The sequence below is a fragment of the Triticum aestivum genome, chromosome 2D (genome assembly GCF_018294505.1).
Source record: "Triticum aestivum cultivar Chinese Spring chromosome 2D, IWGSC CS RefSeq v2.1, whole genome shotgun sequence".
NCBI classification, from domain to species: Eukaryota; Viridiplantae; Streptophyta; class Magnoliopsida; order Poales; family Poaceae; genus Triticum; species Triticum aestivum.
This window is the reverse complement of record NC_057799.1, coordinates 382,014,907-382,038,678: the sequence shown is the minus strand read 5'-3', so window position 1 is coordinate 382,038,678 and position 23,772 is coordinate 382,014,907. Positions and strand designations below refer to the sequence as shown.

General features: G+C 43.2%; 2 protein-coding genes across 3 annotated transcripts; both read right to left on the bottom strand.

Annotated features, from left to right (window-relative positions):
* Nucleotides 1-2,906: 2,906 nt before the first annotated feature.
* LOC123053274 (G-type lectin S-receptor-like serine/threonine-protein kinase At2g19130) lies at nucleotides 2,907-7,149 on the bottom strand. Of its 2 annotated transcripts, none has more exons than XM_044476730.1 (2): nucleotides 6,758-7,149; nucleotides 2,907-5,943 (listed from the first exon to the last, which is right to left on the bottom strand). In XM_044476730.1, the coding sequence occupies exon 2, from the start codon at nucleotides 5,703-5,705 to the stop codon at nucleotides 3,270-3,272; it is 2,436 nt and encodes an 811-aa protein (XP_044332665.1). In that variant the 5' UTR covers nucleotides 5,706-5,943; nucleotides 6,758-7,149; the 3' UTR covers nucleotides 2,907-3,269. The 2 variants fall into 2 exon arrangements, with proteins under 2 accessions (XP_044332665.1, XP_044332666.1); XM_044476731.1 differs by having other exon boundaries at nucleotides 6,780-7,149.
* A 120-nt stretch (nucleotides 7,150-7,269) lies between these two features.
* LOC123053276 (histone H3.2) lies at nucleotides 7,270-7,906 on the bottom strand. The gene has a single exon (XM_044476732.1). It carries the CDS (start codon nucleotides 7,834-7,836, stop codon nucleotides 7,426-7,428), a length of 411 nt encoding a protein of 136 aa, XP_044332667.1. The 5' UTR covers nucleotides 7,837-7,906; the 3' UTR covers nucleotides 7,270-7,425.
* Nucleotides 7,907-23,772: the final 15,866 nt, after the last annotated feature.

The following is a 23,772-nucleotide window of genomic DNA, read 5'->3' as shown; positions in this document are numbered from 1 at the left end:
CCGCGGACCAGGATAGGAGGGGGTGGTGGGAGGAGAGACGAAAAAAGCAGCGAAAATAAACCGCGGAGACTATTCACCAACTCGTCCATTAAAAGTAGAGATGGAGGAGTTGGTAGCCTGGTATGATTTATTTTCGTCCGGTTTTTATTCGTCACCTCCCACCAACTGGTTTTTTCCTTTCCATTAAAAATCCAAATCTTATTGAAGGAGATATCTTGTTCCGTGCTTACTTTGGCAGGTTCTGATGCATTCCAATCACGTCAATAAATAGGTAATTAAGAATTCAGAACTCACACCATATATTTGAGATTACCTTCCTAAAATATAGACGTAATATTTTCCTCGATAACCTTCCAAAACAAAATGAGATATTCCTTAATAACAAATCAGTAATCATGCGCACTATGTCATTATTATTATCTCCACTATTAATTGACTATCACAAGTTTCCTAAACAACAAAAGAACATATCATTTACTTGTGGGCGTACGCATCCGCGTGCCTCTACGGAGGACGCCGTGCGCGACACCATGGAGGATGTCGCGGCCGGGCCTAACACTTGCGTGATACTCAAGAATGCCAAGGCGTGCATCACGACGTCAAGGACGGCCATGACGGAAGGCGTGTCGCCATACCACCACGTACATATGTTCGTGGACACAATCATATTATATTTCTTGTCATTAATACACAGAGACACACATACTACATTCTCAAATCAAGTCTGTCCATTCAAATGTCAAGAAATTCATAAAGGAAATGTGTCCTACAATACTTGGTAGTCGTCGTCATTCGTGCCATTCATGCAATAATATTTTGGAAATCGAGCGCTGAATCAATTTGAAAGTATAACCATTGATGTAATTAATTAACTAGACGGTTAATTATGTATGCAATTAATTAGGTCCATTTAAATAGAAAATATTTTTTTGCACCCAATCAATTTTGAAACCAAGTCATTAATGTAATTAATGGTTTAGGTAGACACTTAATTATGCCTATAGATAATTAGAAGTAGAGATTTTTTTCCCAATTAGGCGGGTAATTAGTCGATTTGGTTGCGGTTAATCAGGCGTGCGAAGAATTAGGTAGGTTATTAATTTTTTGTGTTATCAATTATAAGCAAGCAGTTCATCGCTTTGAATCATTTTAAAAGCGCTCGTCGGCAAGGACAATCAACAGGCTCTCAGCGACATGGTCGAGCACCACTTGCCAACATGGACAACGGACACCATGCGCCCGCGATATGAACGACCTAGCGTTCACCAAGATGGATGACGACTATGCTCTGCAGGATGTCCACATGTTGACGGTTTTCGAAAGTTCGCGGATGAGTACAACACGACACTAGATTGGCGAGGTGGTTCATGCTATAGTTGAAAGGGCGAGTGCTCCATGAATAAGAAGGAAAAAAGGAACTAAAGCGACCAAGTGGTCCATGGTGATGGAGATGGAAAGAGTTTTCCAAAAATATAAAGCGAAACAAGAAAGAAAGAGTATTATAAAAAATAAGTAGGAATGAGAATTAAAACTGGCAAGGAAGGAGGAAGAAGAAGAAGATGAGGCGTCAACGCGCTGAAGTTGGCGTCAACGAAATGGGTTGGCGAAGAGACTAGGAGTAGAAGATGTGGGGAAGGACGAGGAAGAGAAGAACATCAATTATCCCTTCTAGCAATGAATGGTATCTGGGCTGGAGGTGGAGCTTATTGGTGACTAGGAATACATTCAGGTTGCCACTTACCTCCCATGTCAGTGTGCATTTGCGAAGTTGAATGGCCCTTTGAGACTGATCTCTATAGTTATTTATTATTTTGTGTCAATAGTATGTGTTAGTTTAATCCATTTTATTATACAGTAAATATGAAAAAATTCATCTTTGTTGCAACGCATGACCAAGGTGAGGTGGGTGTCATTTGATTTTAAAGAAGGAGGCTCCAGCGATAAATGTCCCACTACGACGGAAAACCGAGTGAGAAAGGGAGGGTCCGAGAGAAAAAGAGGGTGATACGTTGTGGGGTGGGTTTTTTGTGTTGGATATAACATAGGATAGTCTGAACAATCGCATTTCTCCCCCATATATGGTCTAAATTTGGGGAAGCTCGGACTGTCCATACAGTTGAATTTTGAAGAGGCTACTAAGCGTTCGTTCGATGTCCGAACACATCCGGACCTTTGAGAACAAATGAGATTTGACCTTATAGATAACCTTAATCATTTATTTAATTAATTTATATATGCATAGCTCGTAGCAACACGAGCGTTCTGCTAGTATTTATTAGGGACTGAAAGTCGTGAAAAATGCAGCACTTCTGAGTGCAACGATCTAAACTTTGGAGTGAATCTCATGCATCAAATTATCTACCATGGAAAAAGAATTGATTTTTTTTTATTTTCTAGTTTTTTTTGAATTTTTCTTTAGCGGGGGTGCAGATGAGCCTAGGCTCAAAAATGGATATTCGAGCACTTCTTCCTTATTTTTCTTTGGCCCAATCGATCCAAAAAAAACCTCAGAAGCAGCCTGTGAATTGAAACACAAACCCTCGGCGCCGACTGAGACGGCAATGGAGGTCTTGTTGATATGCAATGTGTATCTAATGTTGTATGTACGATTTAAATAGTAGAGATAGAGATACAAGAATCTTGACACTCCGTTGAGCATAATTCAGCTGCAAGCCAGCGATTGCTTGCCACAAAAATTTTCATGTTACATGCACACAATGCTCAAAATAAGGCATCGGTAATTTCCGTGTTGGGCAATGGTCAAGGAACAGAAGAGAAAGGCCTACACCACCAACGACTGCATCTCGTCCCAAATTCAAAATGATCATCAGAATACGAAGCAACTACCACGAATCCTGAGGAACGACCGCCCTCAAATTAACTAGGAGTAGTATAGAGGGTACGGATAACACCCACACTAAATTCTCATATTACACAGGGTAAGGCAACAAATGATGAAATGATACATACGTATATTCCAGTGAAGAAGCGAACAACAACACCACGAAGCAAAGCAAAGGAATCAACCAAAATAAAATATTACTTTGCATTGACAAAATCAATCCTGCAAGAGATTACACTGACCTTCTGACGAATTTTATTTTCATACCTGGAAGATTAGAACGACTAGACTGATAGTTTACACACCTGTACAGTGTAAAGCTTAAATTACACAGCTATGGGGTGCCATTCTTCTTGCTCCCTCAGACTTTCTTACTATGTTTCACATATAGATGTTTGTTTCTGATGTACCCCATGCTGCATCTTCATTATTCTGATTCATTCCAGAGGTAGGTGGATGGCGGGTGCAAGCTCCTCCTTGTAATGGCCTGGAGTAGTCTTGGAATAGGAGGCGTGTCAAGATCAGATAGGCCCTCTAGAAAACGAACAACTTCACCCATCGTTGGCCGATCAAACTCATCATCCTGAATGCACCAACAAGCAACCTTGCATAGTCGTTCAGCCTCCTCTAGATTTACATCACCGGATAATTTTTCATCCACCAAGCTTGCCACATCTCCCTCGAGAAGCATTTGCGCAGCATGCACAGGGAAGAAAACAGCACAATCACCACCTACAGTGTATTGTTCAAATGAATTCTGTCTTCCTGATATTATTTCCATTAGCACCATCCCATAGCCATAAACATCGACTTTTGCTGTGATAGCAACCCCGCTTATCCATTCGGGTGCAAGGTATCCTGCAGTTCCTCTTGTTGTAGTCAGAACCCGGCTAAAATCCCTCCCTATTAACTTGGCCATACCAAAGTCAGCAATTTTAGCAACAAACGACGTGTCAAGAAGTATATTTTGTGGCTTGATATCACAGTGTATGATCAAGTCTTGGCAGCTCTCATGCAGGTAAGCCAGCCCTCTAGCAACTCCCAGAGCTATTTTATACCTGGTTCCCCAGTTTAAAACTGTGTTGTTGTCCTGAAATAGATGGATGTCAAGAGAACGATTTGGCATGTGCTCATATGCAAGTAACCTCCGTTCACCCTCGCAACAGAAACCGATCAGTCTAACTAAATTGATATGTTGTATAACTCCGACTGAAGTCACCTCAGCCCTGAATTGTTTTTCTCCTTGACAAGCACCATCAAGCCTTTTCACTGCCATTGTAGCTGAGTCGGTCAGATATGCCTTGAACACAGAACCAAAGCCGCCGGCACCTAGCTTCTCAGAGAAATTTCTTGTTGCCCTCTGCAAATCAATGTATCTAAATGCAATAATTCCACCACCGTCTTGAGGATTTTTCAGTGTACCACCAGACCAATCCCTATTGTTTCTCTGAATCATCAGTAGAAGAACTAGCAATATGAGTGCCAGCAACCCCAGTGCGGTGACAATGGCAGCTGACAAAATCCGAGTGGTCACTCTTCTGTCAGGTTTCTGAGTTTGCATCTCTTTTGCAGCAAGGCGAAGATAAAGAACGGCACCATCATTTGTCTCGGTAGTGTCAGCATGCTGCTGTTTTACATTGAGGAGTTCCTCACGCCAAATGGAGCATCGACTGTCGGTGCAAGAATATGCAGTGCATGAGCAATTGCTCAGGCAAACCTCTGCACATTCTCTAGCACTGATAGCAGCGCCTATGTTGTCAGCATTCTGAGGCAATTTCACATTGGACAAGGAGTAGAATTCATCAGTCATTCCTCCAGTACTCCTGTTACTGCCACAATTTAAAGGAGTATTTCTCACGCATCCACCACTTCTATCATTTTGCTCCCAGTCATCTGGGGATCTTATGGAGAAGCCCTTCATACAGCTACAATATGGAGCTGAGTTATCATCGCACACAGTGAATGGTCCACAGAGAGCATAGACATCACACTGAGCTTTGGGGTTGGAGTAGGAACCTAACCAATCCTGTGAGACCTCATCCCAGATTAAAGTCTTCATTTGACCAGAAACATCAAGTAGATGATGCATGATCATCGTGTCGTTCAGTAAGGTGAATGTGAAGTACTCTTCATTTGTGTTGTTGACAAACTTGAAGTCTATCAAGCTGCGGCTTAACATCTCTGGAATGGAGCTAAAATACTGTCCATTCCATTCCCCGCTAGACCAGTATGCTATGGATGAGTTCAAAAGCTTAAGGATCAACTCGTTAGGAACTAACTCATAACAGTAACGACCACGAGCTGGGTCAATCAAGTTCTTTCTGGAAACAAGACGGCGAGTCAAACCAGTGACCTTGTCTCGGCCGATCTTTGCACCAGGGAGGAAAGTATTTGTTGGGTGGTCAAAACTCTGCCACAAAATGTCGGATGAGTTTGAGGCATTTTGTAGGACAAGGTTTCCATTGTTCATGAGCATGCCAATGGTGGTGTTGGTTCTGATACTAACTCCGCTAGACCAGATCATGGAATTGGTGGCTTGATCTAAGATGACAAGATTGCCATCTTGGGAAATTGTGAACCTAACTAAAGCGGGCTGTGTGATTGGGTCATCACGGTTTGCGACCCACACAGGAGTTATCTTGGGTACTTTATTAAACCAAATGCCTAGGTACCAATTCAAGGTGTTGCGGGACTTACTGCCTGGTTGGAAGAAGCCAAGCGCAAACTTGCCATCTAGGGAGACAAGCTTGTCACTGACACCGCAAACAAGTCCTTGGCCTGGTGCAATGGAGTCAATGGCAGCAGAGGATGAAGGAATATGTTGGGTGGAAATAAGGCCAAGAAGTAATAGGTGAAGAAGCATATTGAAGTTGAGCAGACTGGAAAACAAGCTTCCACTGATACGAAAAACAGAATGGGTAGCGCTGCTTTAATATTAAGAAGCAACGAAAACATAGTACAACACAGGACAAGACTAGGCATGGTGGAGACTGGAGAACGCGACGGGTACCCTTGCCGTTGGGGCACGGCTGAAATGGTAACCACAAAAACTGTTGAGTGAAACATCCTGACAATGACCATAAGACCTCTTGAGTGGTGACCTGCCAACAAACAACCATAAAGTGGTTAGGTTCTATCAGCATCAGGGAAACAGAGATACCTGAACAGCAGCTAACAAACATAAGAACACCTGCCACCAGTCTTGGGACCCTCGGAGCTCGGCAACAAGTACTGCGATTTCTCGGTCACATCAAACTACCTTCAGCCTTTGCTTGCGATAACTAATAAAGATCATTGGCACTATAATACTCCCTCCATTCCAAAATATAGTGCGCCCGCGCTTCTCGAGGTCGAACTTTGACCATAAATTTAACGAACGAGACCGACTGCGGCGGGTGAAAAAATTACATAATTAAAAACTTCTTTCGAATACGAATTCACTGATATAATATTTGCTCCCGCCGCAATCGGTCTTGGTAGTTAAATTTACGGTCAAAGTTGAAGCACGGAGATAGAGGAAGCACTACATTGTGGAATGGAGGGAGTACTTGGTACTCGGAATTACATCATTCGTGGAGCTTCAGATTTTGCGATGCCAACTATTTTGACACCAAAATGCATTGCCCTCTCGAGGCTGGCAGCATGCACTTTACTAACTTATTATGTTCTTCATCAAAGGGCACTTTGCAATTTCAAAAATTGCACTGGATGCATCTCAGTAGAATCAGGGGAAGCAGTCTAGATCTAAAACTAGGAAACAGCAACAGGTGGCTGGTTCTCATCCGAAACGCGTGGACTCGAATCTTCACGGAAGACATCCGCAGTACTACTTCCGAATCTGAAACTATCTACCAGAAATTTAGGCTCAAACAACTAGAGACTAGTAAGGCTAATCTGAGTATAGAATTCCTTTACCGAGGGATAGGCTGCGATTGACCTGCGATGCGGGGAAGGAGCTCGATCCACCAAGGGCTCCCGCCGACTCTGCCGTGTGGAGCACTGGGCGAACAGAGCCATCCCCGGAATGCTCACCGTCTGCTGTTTGGGGGTCGAGTCGTGGGTGAGCAAAGGGCCTAGGCCTGACTAATTGTTCGGCTGTCACGGAAAAGGCCCAACGCCGAGAACTAACCAACAGAAGTAGGCCCAATCCATAGAAGAGATGGCTCAAAAAATTTGTCTCAAAAGAGAGATGGCTCGCTCGCGGAACTACCGAACTGCAGCATCTCCATGCAAAGATTTTCAGACTTTATTGAGCATTCGTTGTGAAAAATATTTCTGATGCTCGTGCGGACAACTGAAGATGCCCCACTCGATTACACACAAACACCGTTGTGACGACCACATCACAGTGCTTTCATCAAAGAACAAAATTCAGATGATACCACGCGCGTAAAGAAATGCAGTGAACACAAACACTCACAGAGCAATGAAGCAGTAGTATCATTCCATTGAACAATCCAGAGGCGAACCATCCCTACAAGATAGCAAGCAACAGGCGACAGCCCAACATTTTCTAAATCCTAACACACGACAACACCGAGAACATCAAAGCCGGCCGAGAACAGAGACAGAGAGCTCGTTCATCAGGCCCTCTCGCCCCTGATGCGGCGCGCGAGCTGGATGTCCTTGGGCATGATGGTGACCCTCTTGGCGTGGATGGCGCAGAGGTTGGTGTCCTCGAAGAGCCCCACCAGGTACGCCTCCGCGGCCTCCTGCAGCGCGGACACAGCAGACGACTGGAACCGGAGGTCCGTCTTGAAGTCCTGCGCGATCTCCCGCACCAGCCGCTGGAACGGCAGCTTCCTGATCAGCAGCTCCGTGCTCTTCTGGTACTTGCGGATCTCGCGCAGGGCGACGGTTCCCGGGCGGAACCTGTGCGGCTTCTTCACGCCGCCGGTGGCCGGCGCCGACTTGCGCGCTGCCTTCGTCGCCAGCTGCTTCCGCGGCGCCTTCCCGCCGGTGGACTTGCGCGCCGTCTGCTTGGTGCGGGCCATCGGAGGGACTCGGTGGAAGCGAGGGGAGGCCGGGAGGAGCTTGGAAGGTTCGAGAATGGCGCGGTGGGATTGCTGTGTGGGTTCCCGATTTGGGGGGGACTGTATTTGTAGCAGCTGCGGAGGCGGGCTCGCGAAAATTTTCGCACGGTGAGGCGGGTTGGCGTTTGGGTGATTCTCGAGCGACGGATGCGATCCGACGGCAGTGAGGGCGCCCGTGCGACTGGCGATCCGCGAGACGGGCAATGCCGTGAACTTATTGGCTGCGATGATGTTACGAAGGATCGACGGGCCCATAGAGGATGCTGGATTGTTTTTCTTTCTATTCTTTTGCAGGGCCTGTTTCTTTATTTTTTGCAGGGCTCGCCGCCCATTATACGAATACGGCCCAACGGCGCTCTGCGTGGACACGTACGTCGACCGACTCGAATGGCCTTATTTGGAGGCGATTATGGGTAAACTTGGTTTTGGGCAGCCATGGATTAAAATTGTGATGAGTATGATCAAGTCAGTCTCATTCTCGGTGTTGTTAAATGGTGAGAAATTGGAACAATTTAAACCTACCAGAGGGATCCGACAAGGAGATCCAATCTTCCCTTATCTTTTCTTGATTGCAGCGGAGGGCCTTTCGTACCTATTAAAATCCGTTCCTCAATTGTCAGCGTTTGTTAGAGTGCAGGTGGCATCGACAGCTCCAGTTGTTAACCATTTGCTCTTTGTTGATGATAGCCTGCTGCTTTTCAAGGCAAGTAATGAAGGGGCGGAGGTGGTTTCATACCTGGTGAATGCTTATTGTGATGCTTCGGGTCAAAGGGTAAACAATGACAAGCCATCCATATTTTTCAGTAAGGGGTGCCCACAAACAGTTAGAGATGATATCAAAAAACACTCTTTAGGTGCATGATGAGCAATTGTGTGATAGGTATCTTGCATGCCTACGGACGTGGGCCACTCAAAGAATGGAACATTCAAATATTTGCGGGACAGAGTGTGGGATAAAATAAAGGGATACATGGAAACGCTCTTATCATATGCAGGAAAGTAGGATCTTATAAAGGCTGTAGCTCAAGCTATCCCAGTCTATTCGATGTCTTGTTTCAGGCTTCCAAGAGGTATATGTGAAAGTGTAATGTCCATGATTCGGCAATTCTGGTGGGGCAGCAAGAGCGGCAAGAGGAAACCGTGCTTGATTTCGTGGGACGTTTGCACAAAACCGAAGAACATGGGAGGTCTGGGCTTCTGAGACATTGAGTTATTTAACCTTGCCCTACTTGCAAGGCAGGCTTGGCGATTAATCAATGATCCTTTCACTTTAAGTTCAAGAATACTGAAGTTAAGTACTTTTCAGTTGTCTCTTTTCTGAATGCTTAATTGGGCCAACAACCTTCACAGATTTGGAGGGCACTGTTGGATGGAAGGGAGGCTATGTCACATGTATAATTAAGAGAATTCGTACGGGAGAGGGTACGCTCATTTGGGAACATAACTGGATACCCAGGCCTGGGATGATGAGCCCGATTACATGTCTGGTGAATGACCCGCCCCAAAGGGTCTCGAAGCTGATTGACAGTACATCTACATCATGGCGGGAAGATAGAGTCCGTTCAATTTTTCTATCAGTTGATGTTGATTTCACCCTGAGGACACCACTGTGTACCATGAGAGTAGATGATTTCTGGGCAGGGAGAGGATAGTAAAGGAGTTTTTTCAGTGAGCTCGGTTTACAAACTGTTGCGACGAACTAAATTACAAAAAGAGAACCTTCTGGAGCAGGTGGGTGGCCAATCTGATATGAGTTTGGAGGAGAGGGCTTGGACTAATTTATGGAATATCAAAGTGCCCTCAAAACTGAAAAACTTCTTATGGAGATTGTGCCACGAATCTTGACCAACAGCAGATCTTCTGAACCATAGAAGCATGTCAACTACAAACGTGTGTGGTCTGTGCGCAGCTCAAGACAGACATGCCTTGATAGATTGTGTTATGGCCAGAAGTGTTTGGTCGTTGTCTTCAAAAGAGCTGGTGGAGAGTATGTGTGAGAATCTATCAATGAATGCAAAAACCTGGGTGTTCACAATGCATGATATTCTGGAACATAATGAGTTTACAAGAATGGTGGTGACACTGTGGGCAATTTGGCGCGCTCGGAGAAAAGTTATTCATGAAGAAATATATGAAAGCCCTTTATCCACCAATTCTTTTATCAACTTCTATCTGAAGGAACTGAAGCTTGTAGCAAAACCATGCCAACCATTGGTCAGAACAACCACACACAGGCAGTCAGCTTGGTTGCCTCCACTTCCAGGATATGCGAAGGTAAATGTAGATGATGTAGTAGATGGGGAGTGCAGGAAAGGAGCCGTGGCGGTGTTCTGCAGAGATCAAGAGGGAATATTTCTAGGAGCATCTTCGATTACCCATCAGTTCATTTTGAACCCGATCATAATCGAGGCATTAGCGGTCCAGGAAGGACGGGCAGTGGCTGCGGACCTTTATTTGAGTAATATTCAGATTGCTTCGGAATGCAAGATAGTGGTGGACGGCATCAAACAGAAATCTGCAGCGGAGTATGGTGCCATTGTGCATGAAATTTTAGAACCATCTACATATTTTTCTGCGTATAATTTCATTCACGAGAATAGGAGCTCGAATTTTGAGGCTCACAATCTCGCTAAGCACACTTTGACTCTTGGGTTTGGCCGCCCTGTGTGGTTGGCCAACCGAGAGATCTCCATTTTCTTCCTGTAAACGTTCTGATATGAATAAAGCATAGCAAAGATTGTCTAAAAAAATGTACGTCGACCAATCGGGCACTGCCATCGGCAACAATGCACATCAACCAAGTTCTTCTACAAAAAAACAATTCGTCAAGCTGTGGAAAATTCTGAACCAACAAAGAGACCTATTGTCTTTGGTGTTTCAAACTCAAGAAAAGTGAGAAAGTTTCTCCATGAATGAGGAAGCTTAGCAACAAACTTGTTTGGGAGCACACACTGACCGCCTCCAGCTTCCGAACTAGCCAACTTTCCTAGAAGCCACCAAGCGCCAGCTTCCAACGAGAGCAGCGATGCATTCGGCTGCAGAGAGCAACTCCTCTCCGTCGGTAGAAAACGGAGCGAGGTAGAGGAAGGCGCAACTCCTGTTGGGGTTTGGTGTCCTGTTGCCGGCGACGAGGATGCGGTGGAGATGCGAGGGGCGGGTGGCGGAGACTAGCTGCGCCGTTGCGGCACGTCCGTCGACCAGCCAACGACGGGGTGGGCGCTGTTGGGGAACGTAGTAATTTCAAAAAAAATCCTACGCACACGCAAGATCATGGTGATGCATAGCAACGAGAGGGGAGAGTGTTGTCTACGTACCCTCGTAGACCATAAGCGGAAGCGTTATGACAACGCGGTTGATGTAGACGTACGTCTTCACGATCGACCGATCCTAGCATCGAAGGTACGGCACCTCCGCGGACTGCACGCGTTCAGCTCGGTGACGTCCCACGAACTCACGATCCAGTAGAGTTTCGAGGGAGAGTTCCATCAGCACGACGGCGTGGTGACGGTGATGATGTTGCTACTGACGCAGGGCTAAACCTAAGCACCGCTACTATATGACCGAGGTGGAATATGGTGGAGGGGGGCACCGCACACGGCTTGGAACAATCAACTTGTGTGTCCTAGGGTGCCCCCCTGCCCCGTATATAAAGGAGCAAGGGGGAGGCCAGCCGGCCCTTGGGGCGCGCCAAGGAGGGGGGAGTCCTCCTCCTAGTAGGAGCATGACTCCCCTTTCCTAGTCCAACTAGGAAGAGGTAAGGGGGAAGGAAAGAGAGGGAAAGGGAGAGGGAAAGAGGGGTCGCGCCCCCCTCCCCTAGTCCAATTAGGACTCCCCTTGGGGGGGCACCTCCTGGGCTGCTGCCCTCTCTCTCCCCTAAGGCCCAATACTTCCCCGGGGGGTTCGGGTAACCCCTCCGGCACTCCGGTTTTCTCCGAAACCACCCGGAACACTTCCGGTGTCCGAATATAGTCGTCCAATATATCAATATTTATGTCTCGACTATTTCGAGACTCCTCGTCATGTCCGTGATCACATCCGGGACTCCGAACTATCTTCGGTACATCAAAACACATAAACTCATAATACCGATCGTCACTGAACGTTAAGCGTGCGGCCCCTACGGGTTCGAGAACTATGTAGACATGACCGAGACATGTCTCCGGTCAATAACCAATAGCGGAACCTGGATGCTCATATTGGTTCCTACATATTCTACGAAGATCTTTATCGGTCAAACCGCAAAACAACATACGTTGTTCCCTTTGTCATCGGCATGTTACTTGCCCGAGATTCGATCGTCGGTATCTCAATATCTAGTTCAATCTCGTTACCAGCAAGTCTCTTTACTCGTTCCATAATGCATCATCGTGCAACTAACTCATTAGTCACATTGCTTGCAAGGCTTATAGTGATGTGCATTACCGAGAGGGCCCAGAGATACCTCTCCGATACTCGGAGTGACAAATCCTAATCTCGATCTATGCCAACCCAACAAACACCTTCAGAGACACCTGTAGAGCATCTTTATAATCACCCAGTTACGTTGTGACGTTTGACAGCACACAAAGTGTTCCTCCGATATTCGGGAGTTGCATAATCTCATAGTCATAGGAACATGTATAAGTCATGAAGAAAGCAATAGCAACATACTAAACGATCAAGTGCTAAGCTAACGGAATGGGTCAATTCAATCACATCGTTCTCTAATGATGTGATCCCGTTAATCAAATGACAACTCATGTCTATCGCTAGGAAACTTAACCATCTTTGATTCAACGAGCTAGTCAAGTAGAGGCATACTAGTGACACTCTATTTGTCTATGTATTCACACATGTACTAAGTTTCCGGTTAATACAATTCTAGCATGAATAATAAACATTTATCATGATATAAGGAAATATAAATAACAACTTTATTATTGCCTCTAGGGCATATTTCCTTCAGTCTCCCACTTGCACTAGACTCAATAATCTAGTTCACATCGCCATGTGATTTAACACCAGTAGTCCACATCACCTTGTGATTAATATCCATAGTTCACATCGCCATGTGGCCAACACTCAAAAGGTTTACTAGAGTCAGTAATCTAGTTCACATCGCCATGTGATTAACACCCAAAGAGTACTAGGGTGTGATCATGTTTTGCTTGTGAGATAAGTTTAGTCAACGGGTCTGCCAAATTCAGATCCGTATGTATTTTGCAAATTTCTATGTCTATAATGCTCTGCATGGAGCTACTTTAGCTAATTGCTCCCACTTTCAATATGTATCTAGATTGAGACTTAGAGTCATCTGGATCAGTGTCAAAACTTGCATCGACGTAACCCTTTACGACGAACCTTTTGTCACCTCCATAATCGAGAAACATATCCTTATTCCACTAAGGATAATTTTGACCACTGTTCAGTGATCTACTCCTAGATCACTATTGTACTCCCTTGCCAAACTCAGTGTAGGGTATACAATAGATCTGGTACACAGCATGGCGTACTTTATAGAACCTATGGTTGAGGCATAGGGAATGACTTTCATTCTCTTTCTATCTTCTGCCGTGGTCGGGCTTTGAGTTTTACTCAATTTCACACCTTGTAACACAGGCAAGAACTCTTTCTTTGACTGTTCCATTTTGAACTACTTCAAAATCTTGTCAAGGTATGTACTCATTGAAAAAACTTATCAAGCGTTTTGATCTATCTCTATAGATCTTGATGCTCAATATGTAAGCAGCTTCACCGAGGTCTTTCTTTGAAAAACTCCTTTCAAATACTCCTTTATGCTTTCCAGAAAATTCTACATTATTTTCGATCAACAATATGTCATTCACATATATTTATCAGAAATGTTGTAGTGCTCCCACTCACTTTCTTATAAATACAGGCTTCACCGCAAGTCTGTATAAAACTATATGCTTTGATCAACTCATCAAAGCGTATATTCCAACTCCGAGATGCTTGCACCAGTCCATAGATGGATTGCTGGAGCTTGCATATTTTGTTAGCACCTTTAGGATCGACAAAACCTTCTGGTTGCATCATATACAACTCTTCTTTAAGAAATCCATTAAGGAATATAGTTTTGACATCCATTTGCCAAATTTCATAAAATGTGGCAATTTGCTAACATGATTCGGACAGACTTAAGCATCACTACGAGTGAGAAAATCTCATCGTAGTCAACACCTTGAACTTTGTCAAAACCTTTTTTCGACAAGTCTAGCTTTGTAGATAGTAACACTACTATCAGTGTTCGTCTTCCTCTTGAACATTCATTTATTTTCTATGGCTTGCCGATCATCGGACAAGTCAACCAAAGTCCACACTTTGTTCTCATACATGGATCCCATCTCAGACTTCATGGCCTCAAGCCATTTCGCGGAATCTGGGCTCATCATCGCTTCCTCATAGTTCGTAGGTTTGTCATGGTCAAGTAACATGACCTCCAGAACAGGATTACCGTACCACTCTGGTGCGGATCTCACTCTGGTTGAGCTACGAGGTTCGGTAGTAACTTGATCTGAAGTTACATGATCATCATCATCAGCTTCCTCACTAATTGGTGTAGGAGTCACAAGAACAGATTTCTGTGATGAACTACTTTCCAATAAGGGAGTAGGTACAGTTACCTCATCAAGTTCTACTTTCCTCGCACTCACTTCCTTCGAGAGAAACTCCTTCTCTAGAAAGGATCCATTCTTAGCAACGAATGTCTTGCCTTCGGATTTGTGATAGAAGGTGTACCCAACTGTCTCCTTGGGTATCCTATGAAGACACATTTCTCCGATTTGGGTTTGAGCTTATCAGGATGAAACTTTTTCACATAAGCATCACAACCCCAAACTTTAAGAAACGACAACTTTGGTATCTTGCCAAACCACAGTTCATATGGTGTCGTCTCAACGGATTTAGATGGTGCCCTATTTAACGTGAATGCAGCTGTCTCTAATGCATAATCCCAGAACGATAGTGGTAAATCGATAAGAGACATCATAGATTGTACCATATCTAATAAAGTACGGTTACGATGTTCGGACACACCATTACGCTTGTGGTGTTCCAGGTGGCGTGAGTTGTGAAACTATTTCGTGTTGTTTCAAATGAAGACCAAACTCGTAACTCAAATATTCTCCTCCACGATCAGATCAAAGAAACTTTATTTTCTTGTTACGATGATTTACCACTTCACTCTGAAATTATATGAACTTTTCAAATGTTTCAGACTTTTGTTTCATCAAGTAGATATACCCATATCTGATCAAATCATCTGTGAAGGTCAAAAAATAACGATACCTGCCGCGAGCGTCAACACTCATCGGGTCGCATACATCAGTATGTATTATTTCCAATAAGTCAGTTGCGCTCCACTGTTCCGGAGAACGGAGTCTTAGTCATCTTGCCCATGAGGCATAGTTCGCAAGCATCAAGTGATTCATAATCAAGTGATTCAAAAAAGCCCATCAGCATGGAGTTTCTTCATGCGCTTTACACCAATATGACCTAAACGGCAGTGCCACAAATAAGTTGCACTATCATTATTAACTTTGCATCTTTTGGCTTCAATATTATGAATATGTGTATCACTACGATCGAGATTCAATAAACCATTCACCTTGGGTGTATGAGCATTGAAAGTTTTATTCATGTAAACAGAACAACAATTATTCTCTGACTTTAAATGAATAACCGTATTGCAATAAACATGATCAAATCATATTCATGCTTAACGCAAACACCAAATAACATTTATTTAGGTTCAACACTAATCCCGAAAGTATAGGGAGTGTGCGATGATGATCATATCAATCTTGGAACCACTTCCAACACACATCATCACTTCACCCTTAACTAGTCTCTGTTCATTCTACAACTCCCGTTTCGAGTTACTAATCTTAGCAACTGAACTAGTATCAAATGCTGAGGGGTTGCTATAAACACTAGTAAAGTACACATCAATAACATGTATATCCAATATATCTTTGTTCACTTTGCCATCCTTCTTATCCACCAAGTATCTAGGGCAGTTCCACTTCCAGTGACCATTTCCTTTGCAGTAGAAGCACTCAGTTTCAGGCTTGGGTCTAGCTTTGGGCTTCTTCACAGGAGCAGCAACTTGCTTGCCGTTCTTTTTGAAGTTCCCCTTCTTCCCTTTGCCCTTTTCTTGAAACTAGTGGTCTTGTCAACAATCAACAGTTGATGCTTTTCTTGATTTCCACCTTTGTTGATTTCAGCATCACGAAGAGCTTGGGAATCGTTTCCGTTATCCCTTGCATATTATAGTTCATCACGAAGTTCTAGTAACTTGGTGATAGTGACTAGAGAACTCTGTCAATCACTATCTTATCTAGAAGATTAACTCCCACTTGATTCAAGCAATTGTAGTACCCAGACAATCTGAGCACATGCTCACTGGTTGAGCTATTCTCCTCCATCTTGTAGGCAAAGTACTGTCAGAGGTCTCATACCTCTCGACACGGGCATGAGTATGAAATACCAATTTCAACTCTTAGAACATCTTATATGCTCCGTGGTGTTCAAAACATTTTTGAAGTCCCGGTTCTAAGCCATAAAGCATGGTGCACTAAACTATCAAGTAGTCATCATACCGAGCTTTGCCAAACGTTCATAACGTCTGCATCTGCTCCTGCAATAGGTCCGTCACCTAGCGGTGCATCAAGGACATAATTCTTTTGTGCAGCAATGAGGATAATCCTCAGATCACGGATCCAATCCGCATCATTGCTACTAACATCTTTCAACTTAGTTTTCTCTAGGAACATATTAAAAATAAAACAGGGGAGCTAAACGCGAGCTATTGATCTACAACATAGATATGCTAATACTACCGGGACTAAGATCATGATAAATTAAAGTTCAATTAATCATATTACTTAAGAACTCCCACTTAGATAGACATCCCTCTAATCATCTAAGTGATCACGTGATCCATATCAACTAAACCATGTCCGATCATTACGTGAGATGGAGTAGTTTTGAATGGTGAACATCACTATGTTGATCATATCTTCTATATGATTCACGCTCGACCTTTCGGTCTCCAGTGTTCCGAGGCCATATCTGCATATGCTAGGCTCGTCAAGTTTAACCCGAGTATTCTGCGTGTGCAAAACTGGCTTGCACCCGTTGTATGTGAACGTAGAGCTTATCACACCCGATCATCACGTGGTGTCTCGGCACGACGAACTTTCGCAATGGTGCATACTCAGGGAGAACACTTGTACCTTGAAATTTACTGAGAGATCATCTTATAATGCTATCGTCAATCAAAGCAGAATAAGATGCATAAAGGATAAACATCACATGCAATCAATATAAGTGATATGATATGGCCATCATCATCTTGTGCCTTTGATCTCCATGTCCAAAGCACTATCATGATCACCATCGTCACAGGCTTGACACTTTGATCTCCATCGAAGCATCGTTGTCGTCTCGCCAACTATTGCTACTACGACTATCGCTACCGCTTAGTGATAAAGTAAAGCAATTATAGGGCGATTGCACTGCATCCAATAAAGCAACAACCATATGGCTCCTGCCAGTTGCCGATAACTCCGTTACAAAACATGATCATCTCATACAATAAAATATAGCATCATGCCTTGACCATATCACATCATAACATGCCCTGCAAAAACAAGTTAGACGTCCTCTACTTTGTTGTTGCAAGTTTTACGTGGCTGCTACGGGCTGAGCAAGAACCATTCTTACCTACGCATCAAAACCACAACGACATTTCGTCAAGTTAGTGCTATTTTAACCTTCACAAGGACCGGGCGTAGCCACACTCGATTCAACTAAAGTTGGAGAAACTGACACCCGCCAGCCACCTGTGTGTGAAGCACGTCGGTAGAACCAATCTCGCGTAAGCGTACGCGTAATGTCGGTCTGGGCCGCTTCATCCAACAATACCGCCGAATCAAAGTATGACATGCTGGTAAGCAGTATGACTAGTATCACCCACAACTCACTTGTGTTCTACTCGTGCATATAACATCTACGCATAAACCTGGCTCTGATGCCACTGTTGGGGAACGTAGTAATTTCAAAAAAAATCCTACGCACACGCAAGATCATGGTGATGCATAGCAACGAGAGGGGAGAGTGTTGTCTACGTACCCTCGTAGACCGTAAGCGGAAGCGTTATGACAACGCGGTTGATGTAGTCGTACGTCTTCACGATCGACCAATCCTAGCACCGAAGGTACAACACCTCCGCGGACTGCACATGTTCAGCTCAGTGACGTCCCACGAACTCACGATCCAGTAGAGCTTCGAGGGAGAGTTCCGTCAGCACGACGGCGTGGTGACGGTGATGATGTTGCTACCAACGCAGGGCTTCGCCTAAGCACCGCTACGATATGACCGAGGTGGAATGTGGTGGAGGGGGGCACCGTGATAACCCACAAGTATAGGGGATCAATCGTAGCCTCTTTCGATAAGTAAGAGTGTCGAACCCAACGAGGAGCTAAAGGTAGAACAAATATTCCCTCAAGTTCTATCGACCACCGATACAACTCTACGCACGCTTGACGTTCGCTTTACCTAGAACAAGTATGAAACTAAAAGTACTTTGTAGGTGTTGTTGGATAGGTTTGCAAGAATATAAAGAGCATGAAAATAAAAAACTAGGGGCTGTTTAGGTGAAGAAGCAATAAAGTTAGTATAGCGAGTGTGGAAAAGTGGTGGTAGGAGTTGCGAAATTGTTCCTAAGCAATTGACTACTTTACTAGACCGATAGCAAGTTTTATGTGGGAGAGGCCACTGCTAGCATGTCATCCCTGACTTGGAATTCTATGCACTTATGATTGGAACTATTAGCAAGCATCCGCAACTACTAACGTTCATTAAGGTAAAACCCAACCATAGCATTAAGATATATTGGTCCCCCTTCACTCCCGTATGCATCAATTTCTATGCCAGGTTGAAGCTTCTGTCACTCTTGCCCTCCAATACATAGTCCTATCAACATACAACTAACCCTATGGTGTGATCCACGCGCGCCCTCATATGATGGGCACCAAAGGACAGCAACATAACCACAAGCAAATTAAACCAATCATAACAATTCACCAATTACCGATAGGACAACGAAAATCTACTCAGACATCATAGGATGGCAACACATCATTGGATAATAATATGAAGCATAAAGCACCATGTTCAAGTAGAGGGTACAGTGGGTTGCAGGAGAGTGGACCGTTGTAGATAGATGGGGGAAGGTGATGGAGATGTTGGTGAAGATGATGGAGGTGTTGGTGTAGATTGCGGTGATGATGATGGCCCCGGCGGCGTTCCGGCGCCACCGGGAGAGAGGGGGAGAGAGCCCCCTCCTTCTTCTTCTTCCTTGACCTTCTCCCTAGATGGGAGAAGGGTTTCCCCTCTGGTCCATGGTCTCCATGGCGTGGAGGGGCGAGAGCCCCTCCGAGATTGGATCTGTCTCTCTGTTTCTGCATTCTGGATTCTGCCCTTTCACCGTTTCTTTTATAACCGGAGATCCGTAACTCTGATTGGATTAAAACCTTCGCCAAGATTCTTTTCCGAAAATTAGCTTTCTTGCGGCCAAAGAAGAGCGGCAACCGCACTACGGGGTGCCCACGAGGGTCAGGGGCGCCCCCTGCCTCGTGGCCCCCCTCGGGCACCGTCTCGCGTTGATTCTTTTTCCCAAATATCACAAATATTCCAAAAATATTCTCCGTCCGTTTTATCCCGTTTGGACTCCGTTTGATATTGGTTTTCTGCGAAACATAAAACATGCAACAAACAGGAACTGGCACTAGGCACTGGATCAATATGTTAGTCCTAAAAATAATATAAAAAGTTGCCAAAAGTATATGAAAGTTGTATAATATTGGCATGGAACAATAAAAAATTATAGATACAATTGAGACGTATAGCATCCCCAAGCTTAATTCCTGCTCGTCCTCGAGTAGGTAAATGATAAAAAGGATAATTTTTGATGTGGAATGCTACCTAGCATAATCTTGATCATGTATCTAATCATGGCATGAATATTAAGACACGGGTGATTCAAAGCAATAGTCTATCATTTGACATTAAGACAATAATACTTCAAGCATACTAACCAAGCAATTATGTCCTCTCAAAATAACATAGCCAAAGAAAGCTCATCCCTACAAAATCATATAGTTCTGCCATGCTTCATTTTCGTCACACAAAATGCTCCGATCATGCACAACCCCGATGACAAGCCGAGCAATTGGTTCATACTTTTTAATGCGCTTCAGCCTTTTCAACCCTCACGCAATACACGAGCGCAAGCCATGGATATAGCACTATGGTTGAAATAGAATATGATGATGGAGGTTGTGTGGAGAAGACAAAAAGGAGAAAGTCTCACATCGACACGGCTAATCAACGGGCTATGGAGATGCCCATAAATTGATGTCAATGTGAGGAGTAGGGATTGCCATGCAATGGATGCACTAAGAGCTATAAGTGTATGAAATCTCAAACTGGAAACTAAGTGGGTGTGCATCCAACTTGCTTGCTCATGAAGACCTAGAGCATTTGAGGAAGCTCATCATCGGAATATACAAGCCAAGTTCTATAATGAAAATTCCCACTAGTATATGAAAGTGATAACTCAAGAGACTCTCTATATGGAGAACATGGTGCTACTCTGAAGCACAAGTGTGGTAAAAGGATAGTAACATTGCCCCTTCTCTCTTTTTCTCTCATTTTTTTATTTTTTATTTTTTTCTTCTCTCTTTTTTGGTGGGCTTCTTTGGCCTCTTTTTTTATTTGGGCTTCTTTGGCCTCTTTTATTTTGATAACCTCACATGGGACAATTTTCTAATAATGATGATCATCACACTTTTATTTACTTACAACTCAATATTACAACTCGATACTAGAACAAAGATATGACTCTATATGAATGCCTCCAGTGGTGTACTGGTATGTGCAATGATCTAGCGTAGCAATGACATCAAGACGGACAAGCCATGAAAACATCATGCTAGCTATCTTATGATCATGCAAAGCAATATGACAATAAATGCTCAAGTCATGTATAAGATGATGATGGAAGTTGCATGGCAATATATCTCGGAATGGCTATGGAAATGCCATGATAGGTAGGTATGGTGGATGTTTTGAGGAAGATATAAGGAGGTTTATGTGTGATAGAGTGTATCGTATCACGGGGTTTGGATGCACCGGCAAAGTTTGCACCAACTCTCGAGGTGAGAAAGGGCAATGCACGGTACCGAAGAGGCTAGCAATGATGGAAGGGTGAGAGTGCGTATAATCCATGGACTCACATTAGTCATAAAGAACTCATATACTTATTGCGAAATTTTATTAGCCCTCGAAGCAAAGTACTACTACGCATGCCCCTAAGGGGATAGATTGGTAGGAAAAGACCATCGCTCGTCCCCGACCGCCACTCATAAGGAAAGCAATCAAAGAACACCCCATGCTTCAAATTTGTCACACAACGTTTACCACACGTGCATGCTACGGGACTTGCAAACTTCAACACAAGTATTTCACAATTACTCAACTAGCACGACTCTAATATCTCCACCTTCATATCGCAAAACTATTGCAAGGAATCAAACATATCATATTCAGTGATCTACAAGTTTTATGTAGGATTTTATGACTAACCATGTGAATGACCAATTCCTGTCATCTCTCTAAATAGATATAAGTGAGGCGAGAGAGTTTAATTCTTTCTACAAAAGATATGACCACGCTCTAAAAAATATAATTGAAGCAAAAGAGCATTCTACAAATGGCGGTTTTCTATGTGAAGAGAAACAGGCAATCCAAACTTCAAATGATATAAGTGAAGCACATGAAGCATTCTATAAAGCCATACTCAAAAGATATAAGTGAATTGCAATGAGCACTCTATAAATCAACCAAGGACTATCTCATACCAGCATGGTGCATAAAATAAAAGTGAAAGCTAAATGCAAAAGACGCTCCAAGATTTGCACATATCGCATGAATGAAACGAATCCGAAAACATACCGATACTTGTTGAAGAAAGATGGGATGCCTTCCGGGGCATCCCCAAGCTTAGACGCTTGAGTCTCCTTGAATATTTACTTGGGGTGCCTTGGGCATCCCCAAGCTTGAGCTCTTTCCTCTCTTCCTTCTTCTCATATCGAGACTTCCTCGATCCTCAAACACTTCATCCACACAAAACTTCAACAAAAAGCTCGGTAAGATACATTAGTATAATACAGCAAATCACTACTCTAAGTATCGTTGCAAACCAATTCATATTTTTTTTGCATTATATCTACTGTAATATAACTTTTCCATGGCTTAATCCACTGATAGGAATCGATAGTTTCATCAAAACAAGCAAACTACGCATCAAAAACAGAATCTGTCTTAAACAGGACAGTCTGTAGTAATCTGAACATTCACCATACTTCTAGTACTCCAAAAATTCTTCCAAAATTAGGAAAAATAAATAATTTGTATATAAAGACAGTGCAAAAAGTTTCAGAACCGTTTGACATTCCAGTAAAAAATGTAAAATCACGCACTACAGCCAAAGTTTCTGTCCTGCACCGCACAAACCAACAAGCATTGTAAACATCCTAAAGGCAAACCTTGGCACATTATTATTATTTTTAAACTTTATAAAAACACACAACAGAAATAAATGACTCTCTAAAACTTCCGGGTTGTCTCCCTGGCAGCGCTTTCTTTAAAGCCATTAAGCTAGGCATATAGTGCTCAAGTAATGGATCCACCCGGATCCCAAGGTATATCAAAGCCAATTTGAATCAACAATGATTTAGAATTTAGTAGTGAGCACAAAGCAACATATATCAAGCAATGACTAAGTCTAACTCTCTTCCTATGCATCGGCATGTCATAAAAGAACAATTCATGCACAACTAGTAAAGGCCAATGCATAGTATAAGCAGTTTCTTGCAATTTTATCGTGTTGGAAACATAGAGAGGTGGAGATGTATTTCCTCTCTCATAATAATTGCAAGTAGGAGCAGCAAGCACATGCATATTATACTCATCAAAATCATCATGTGTAGTAGTAAAAGGCAACCCATCAATATAATCCTTAATAAGCACAAACTTCTCCGATATAGTGTAGTTTGGAGAATTCAAAAAGATAATAGGACTATCATGTGTTGGTGCAATAGCAACAATTTCATGTTTAACATATAGCAAGTTCATCTCCATAAGCATAATTAATATTGGCATCTTGGCCACAAGCATAGCAAGCATCATCAAAAAGGGATATTTCAAAAGAATCAATGGGATCATAACAATCATCATAGCATTCACCCTTCGGTAAGCACGAAGGGAAATTAAACAATGTATGAGTTAAAGAGTTACTCTCATTAGAAGGTGGGCACGGGTGATCAATCCGATCTTCCTCCTTTTTTTCTTCGCTCTCCTCCTCATCTTTTTCATCCAATGAGCTCATAATGTCATTAATTTCTTCTTCCATAGACTCCTACAAAATATTAGTCTCTTCTTGGACAGCGGAGGAGTCCTCAATATATGGTTTAACATAGGCATTAGAAGCATAATTATCATAACAATATTCAAGTACGGCAATTTTTTCAGACTTGTAAAGAGTAGCATCATACTTTTCAATCAAAGAAGCAATTTCATAAGCACCCTTAAAAGAAACAAATTCTTCAATTTGTTGAACATCATAGTAATTATAAACACCCCTAGAATACTAAGATACGATTCCGTTATCACTAAACTCACATTGGTAGGGAAGGTGTTTCTTAGGGTTTTCAGAACAACAAGTAACATCATATATTTCACATAAATTCCAAGCATAGCATTGCAAACAATGAATTTGATCCAGTAAAAGTTTCCCTTTTTGAGATAAGCGGTGTCGCACATAACAAGCAT

What these genes read in the sequence shown, in the direction of transcription:
- LOC123053274 (XM_044476730.1), bottom strand. Translation starts at nt 5,705, where the DNA reads ATGCTTCTTCACCTATTACTTCTTGGCCTTATTTCCACCCAACATATT.
- LOC123053276 (XM_044476732.1), bottom strand. Translation starts at nt 7,836, where the DNA reads ATGGCCCGCACCAAGCAGACGGCGCGCAAGTCCACCGGCGGGAAGGCG.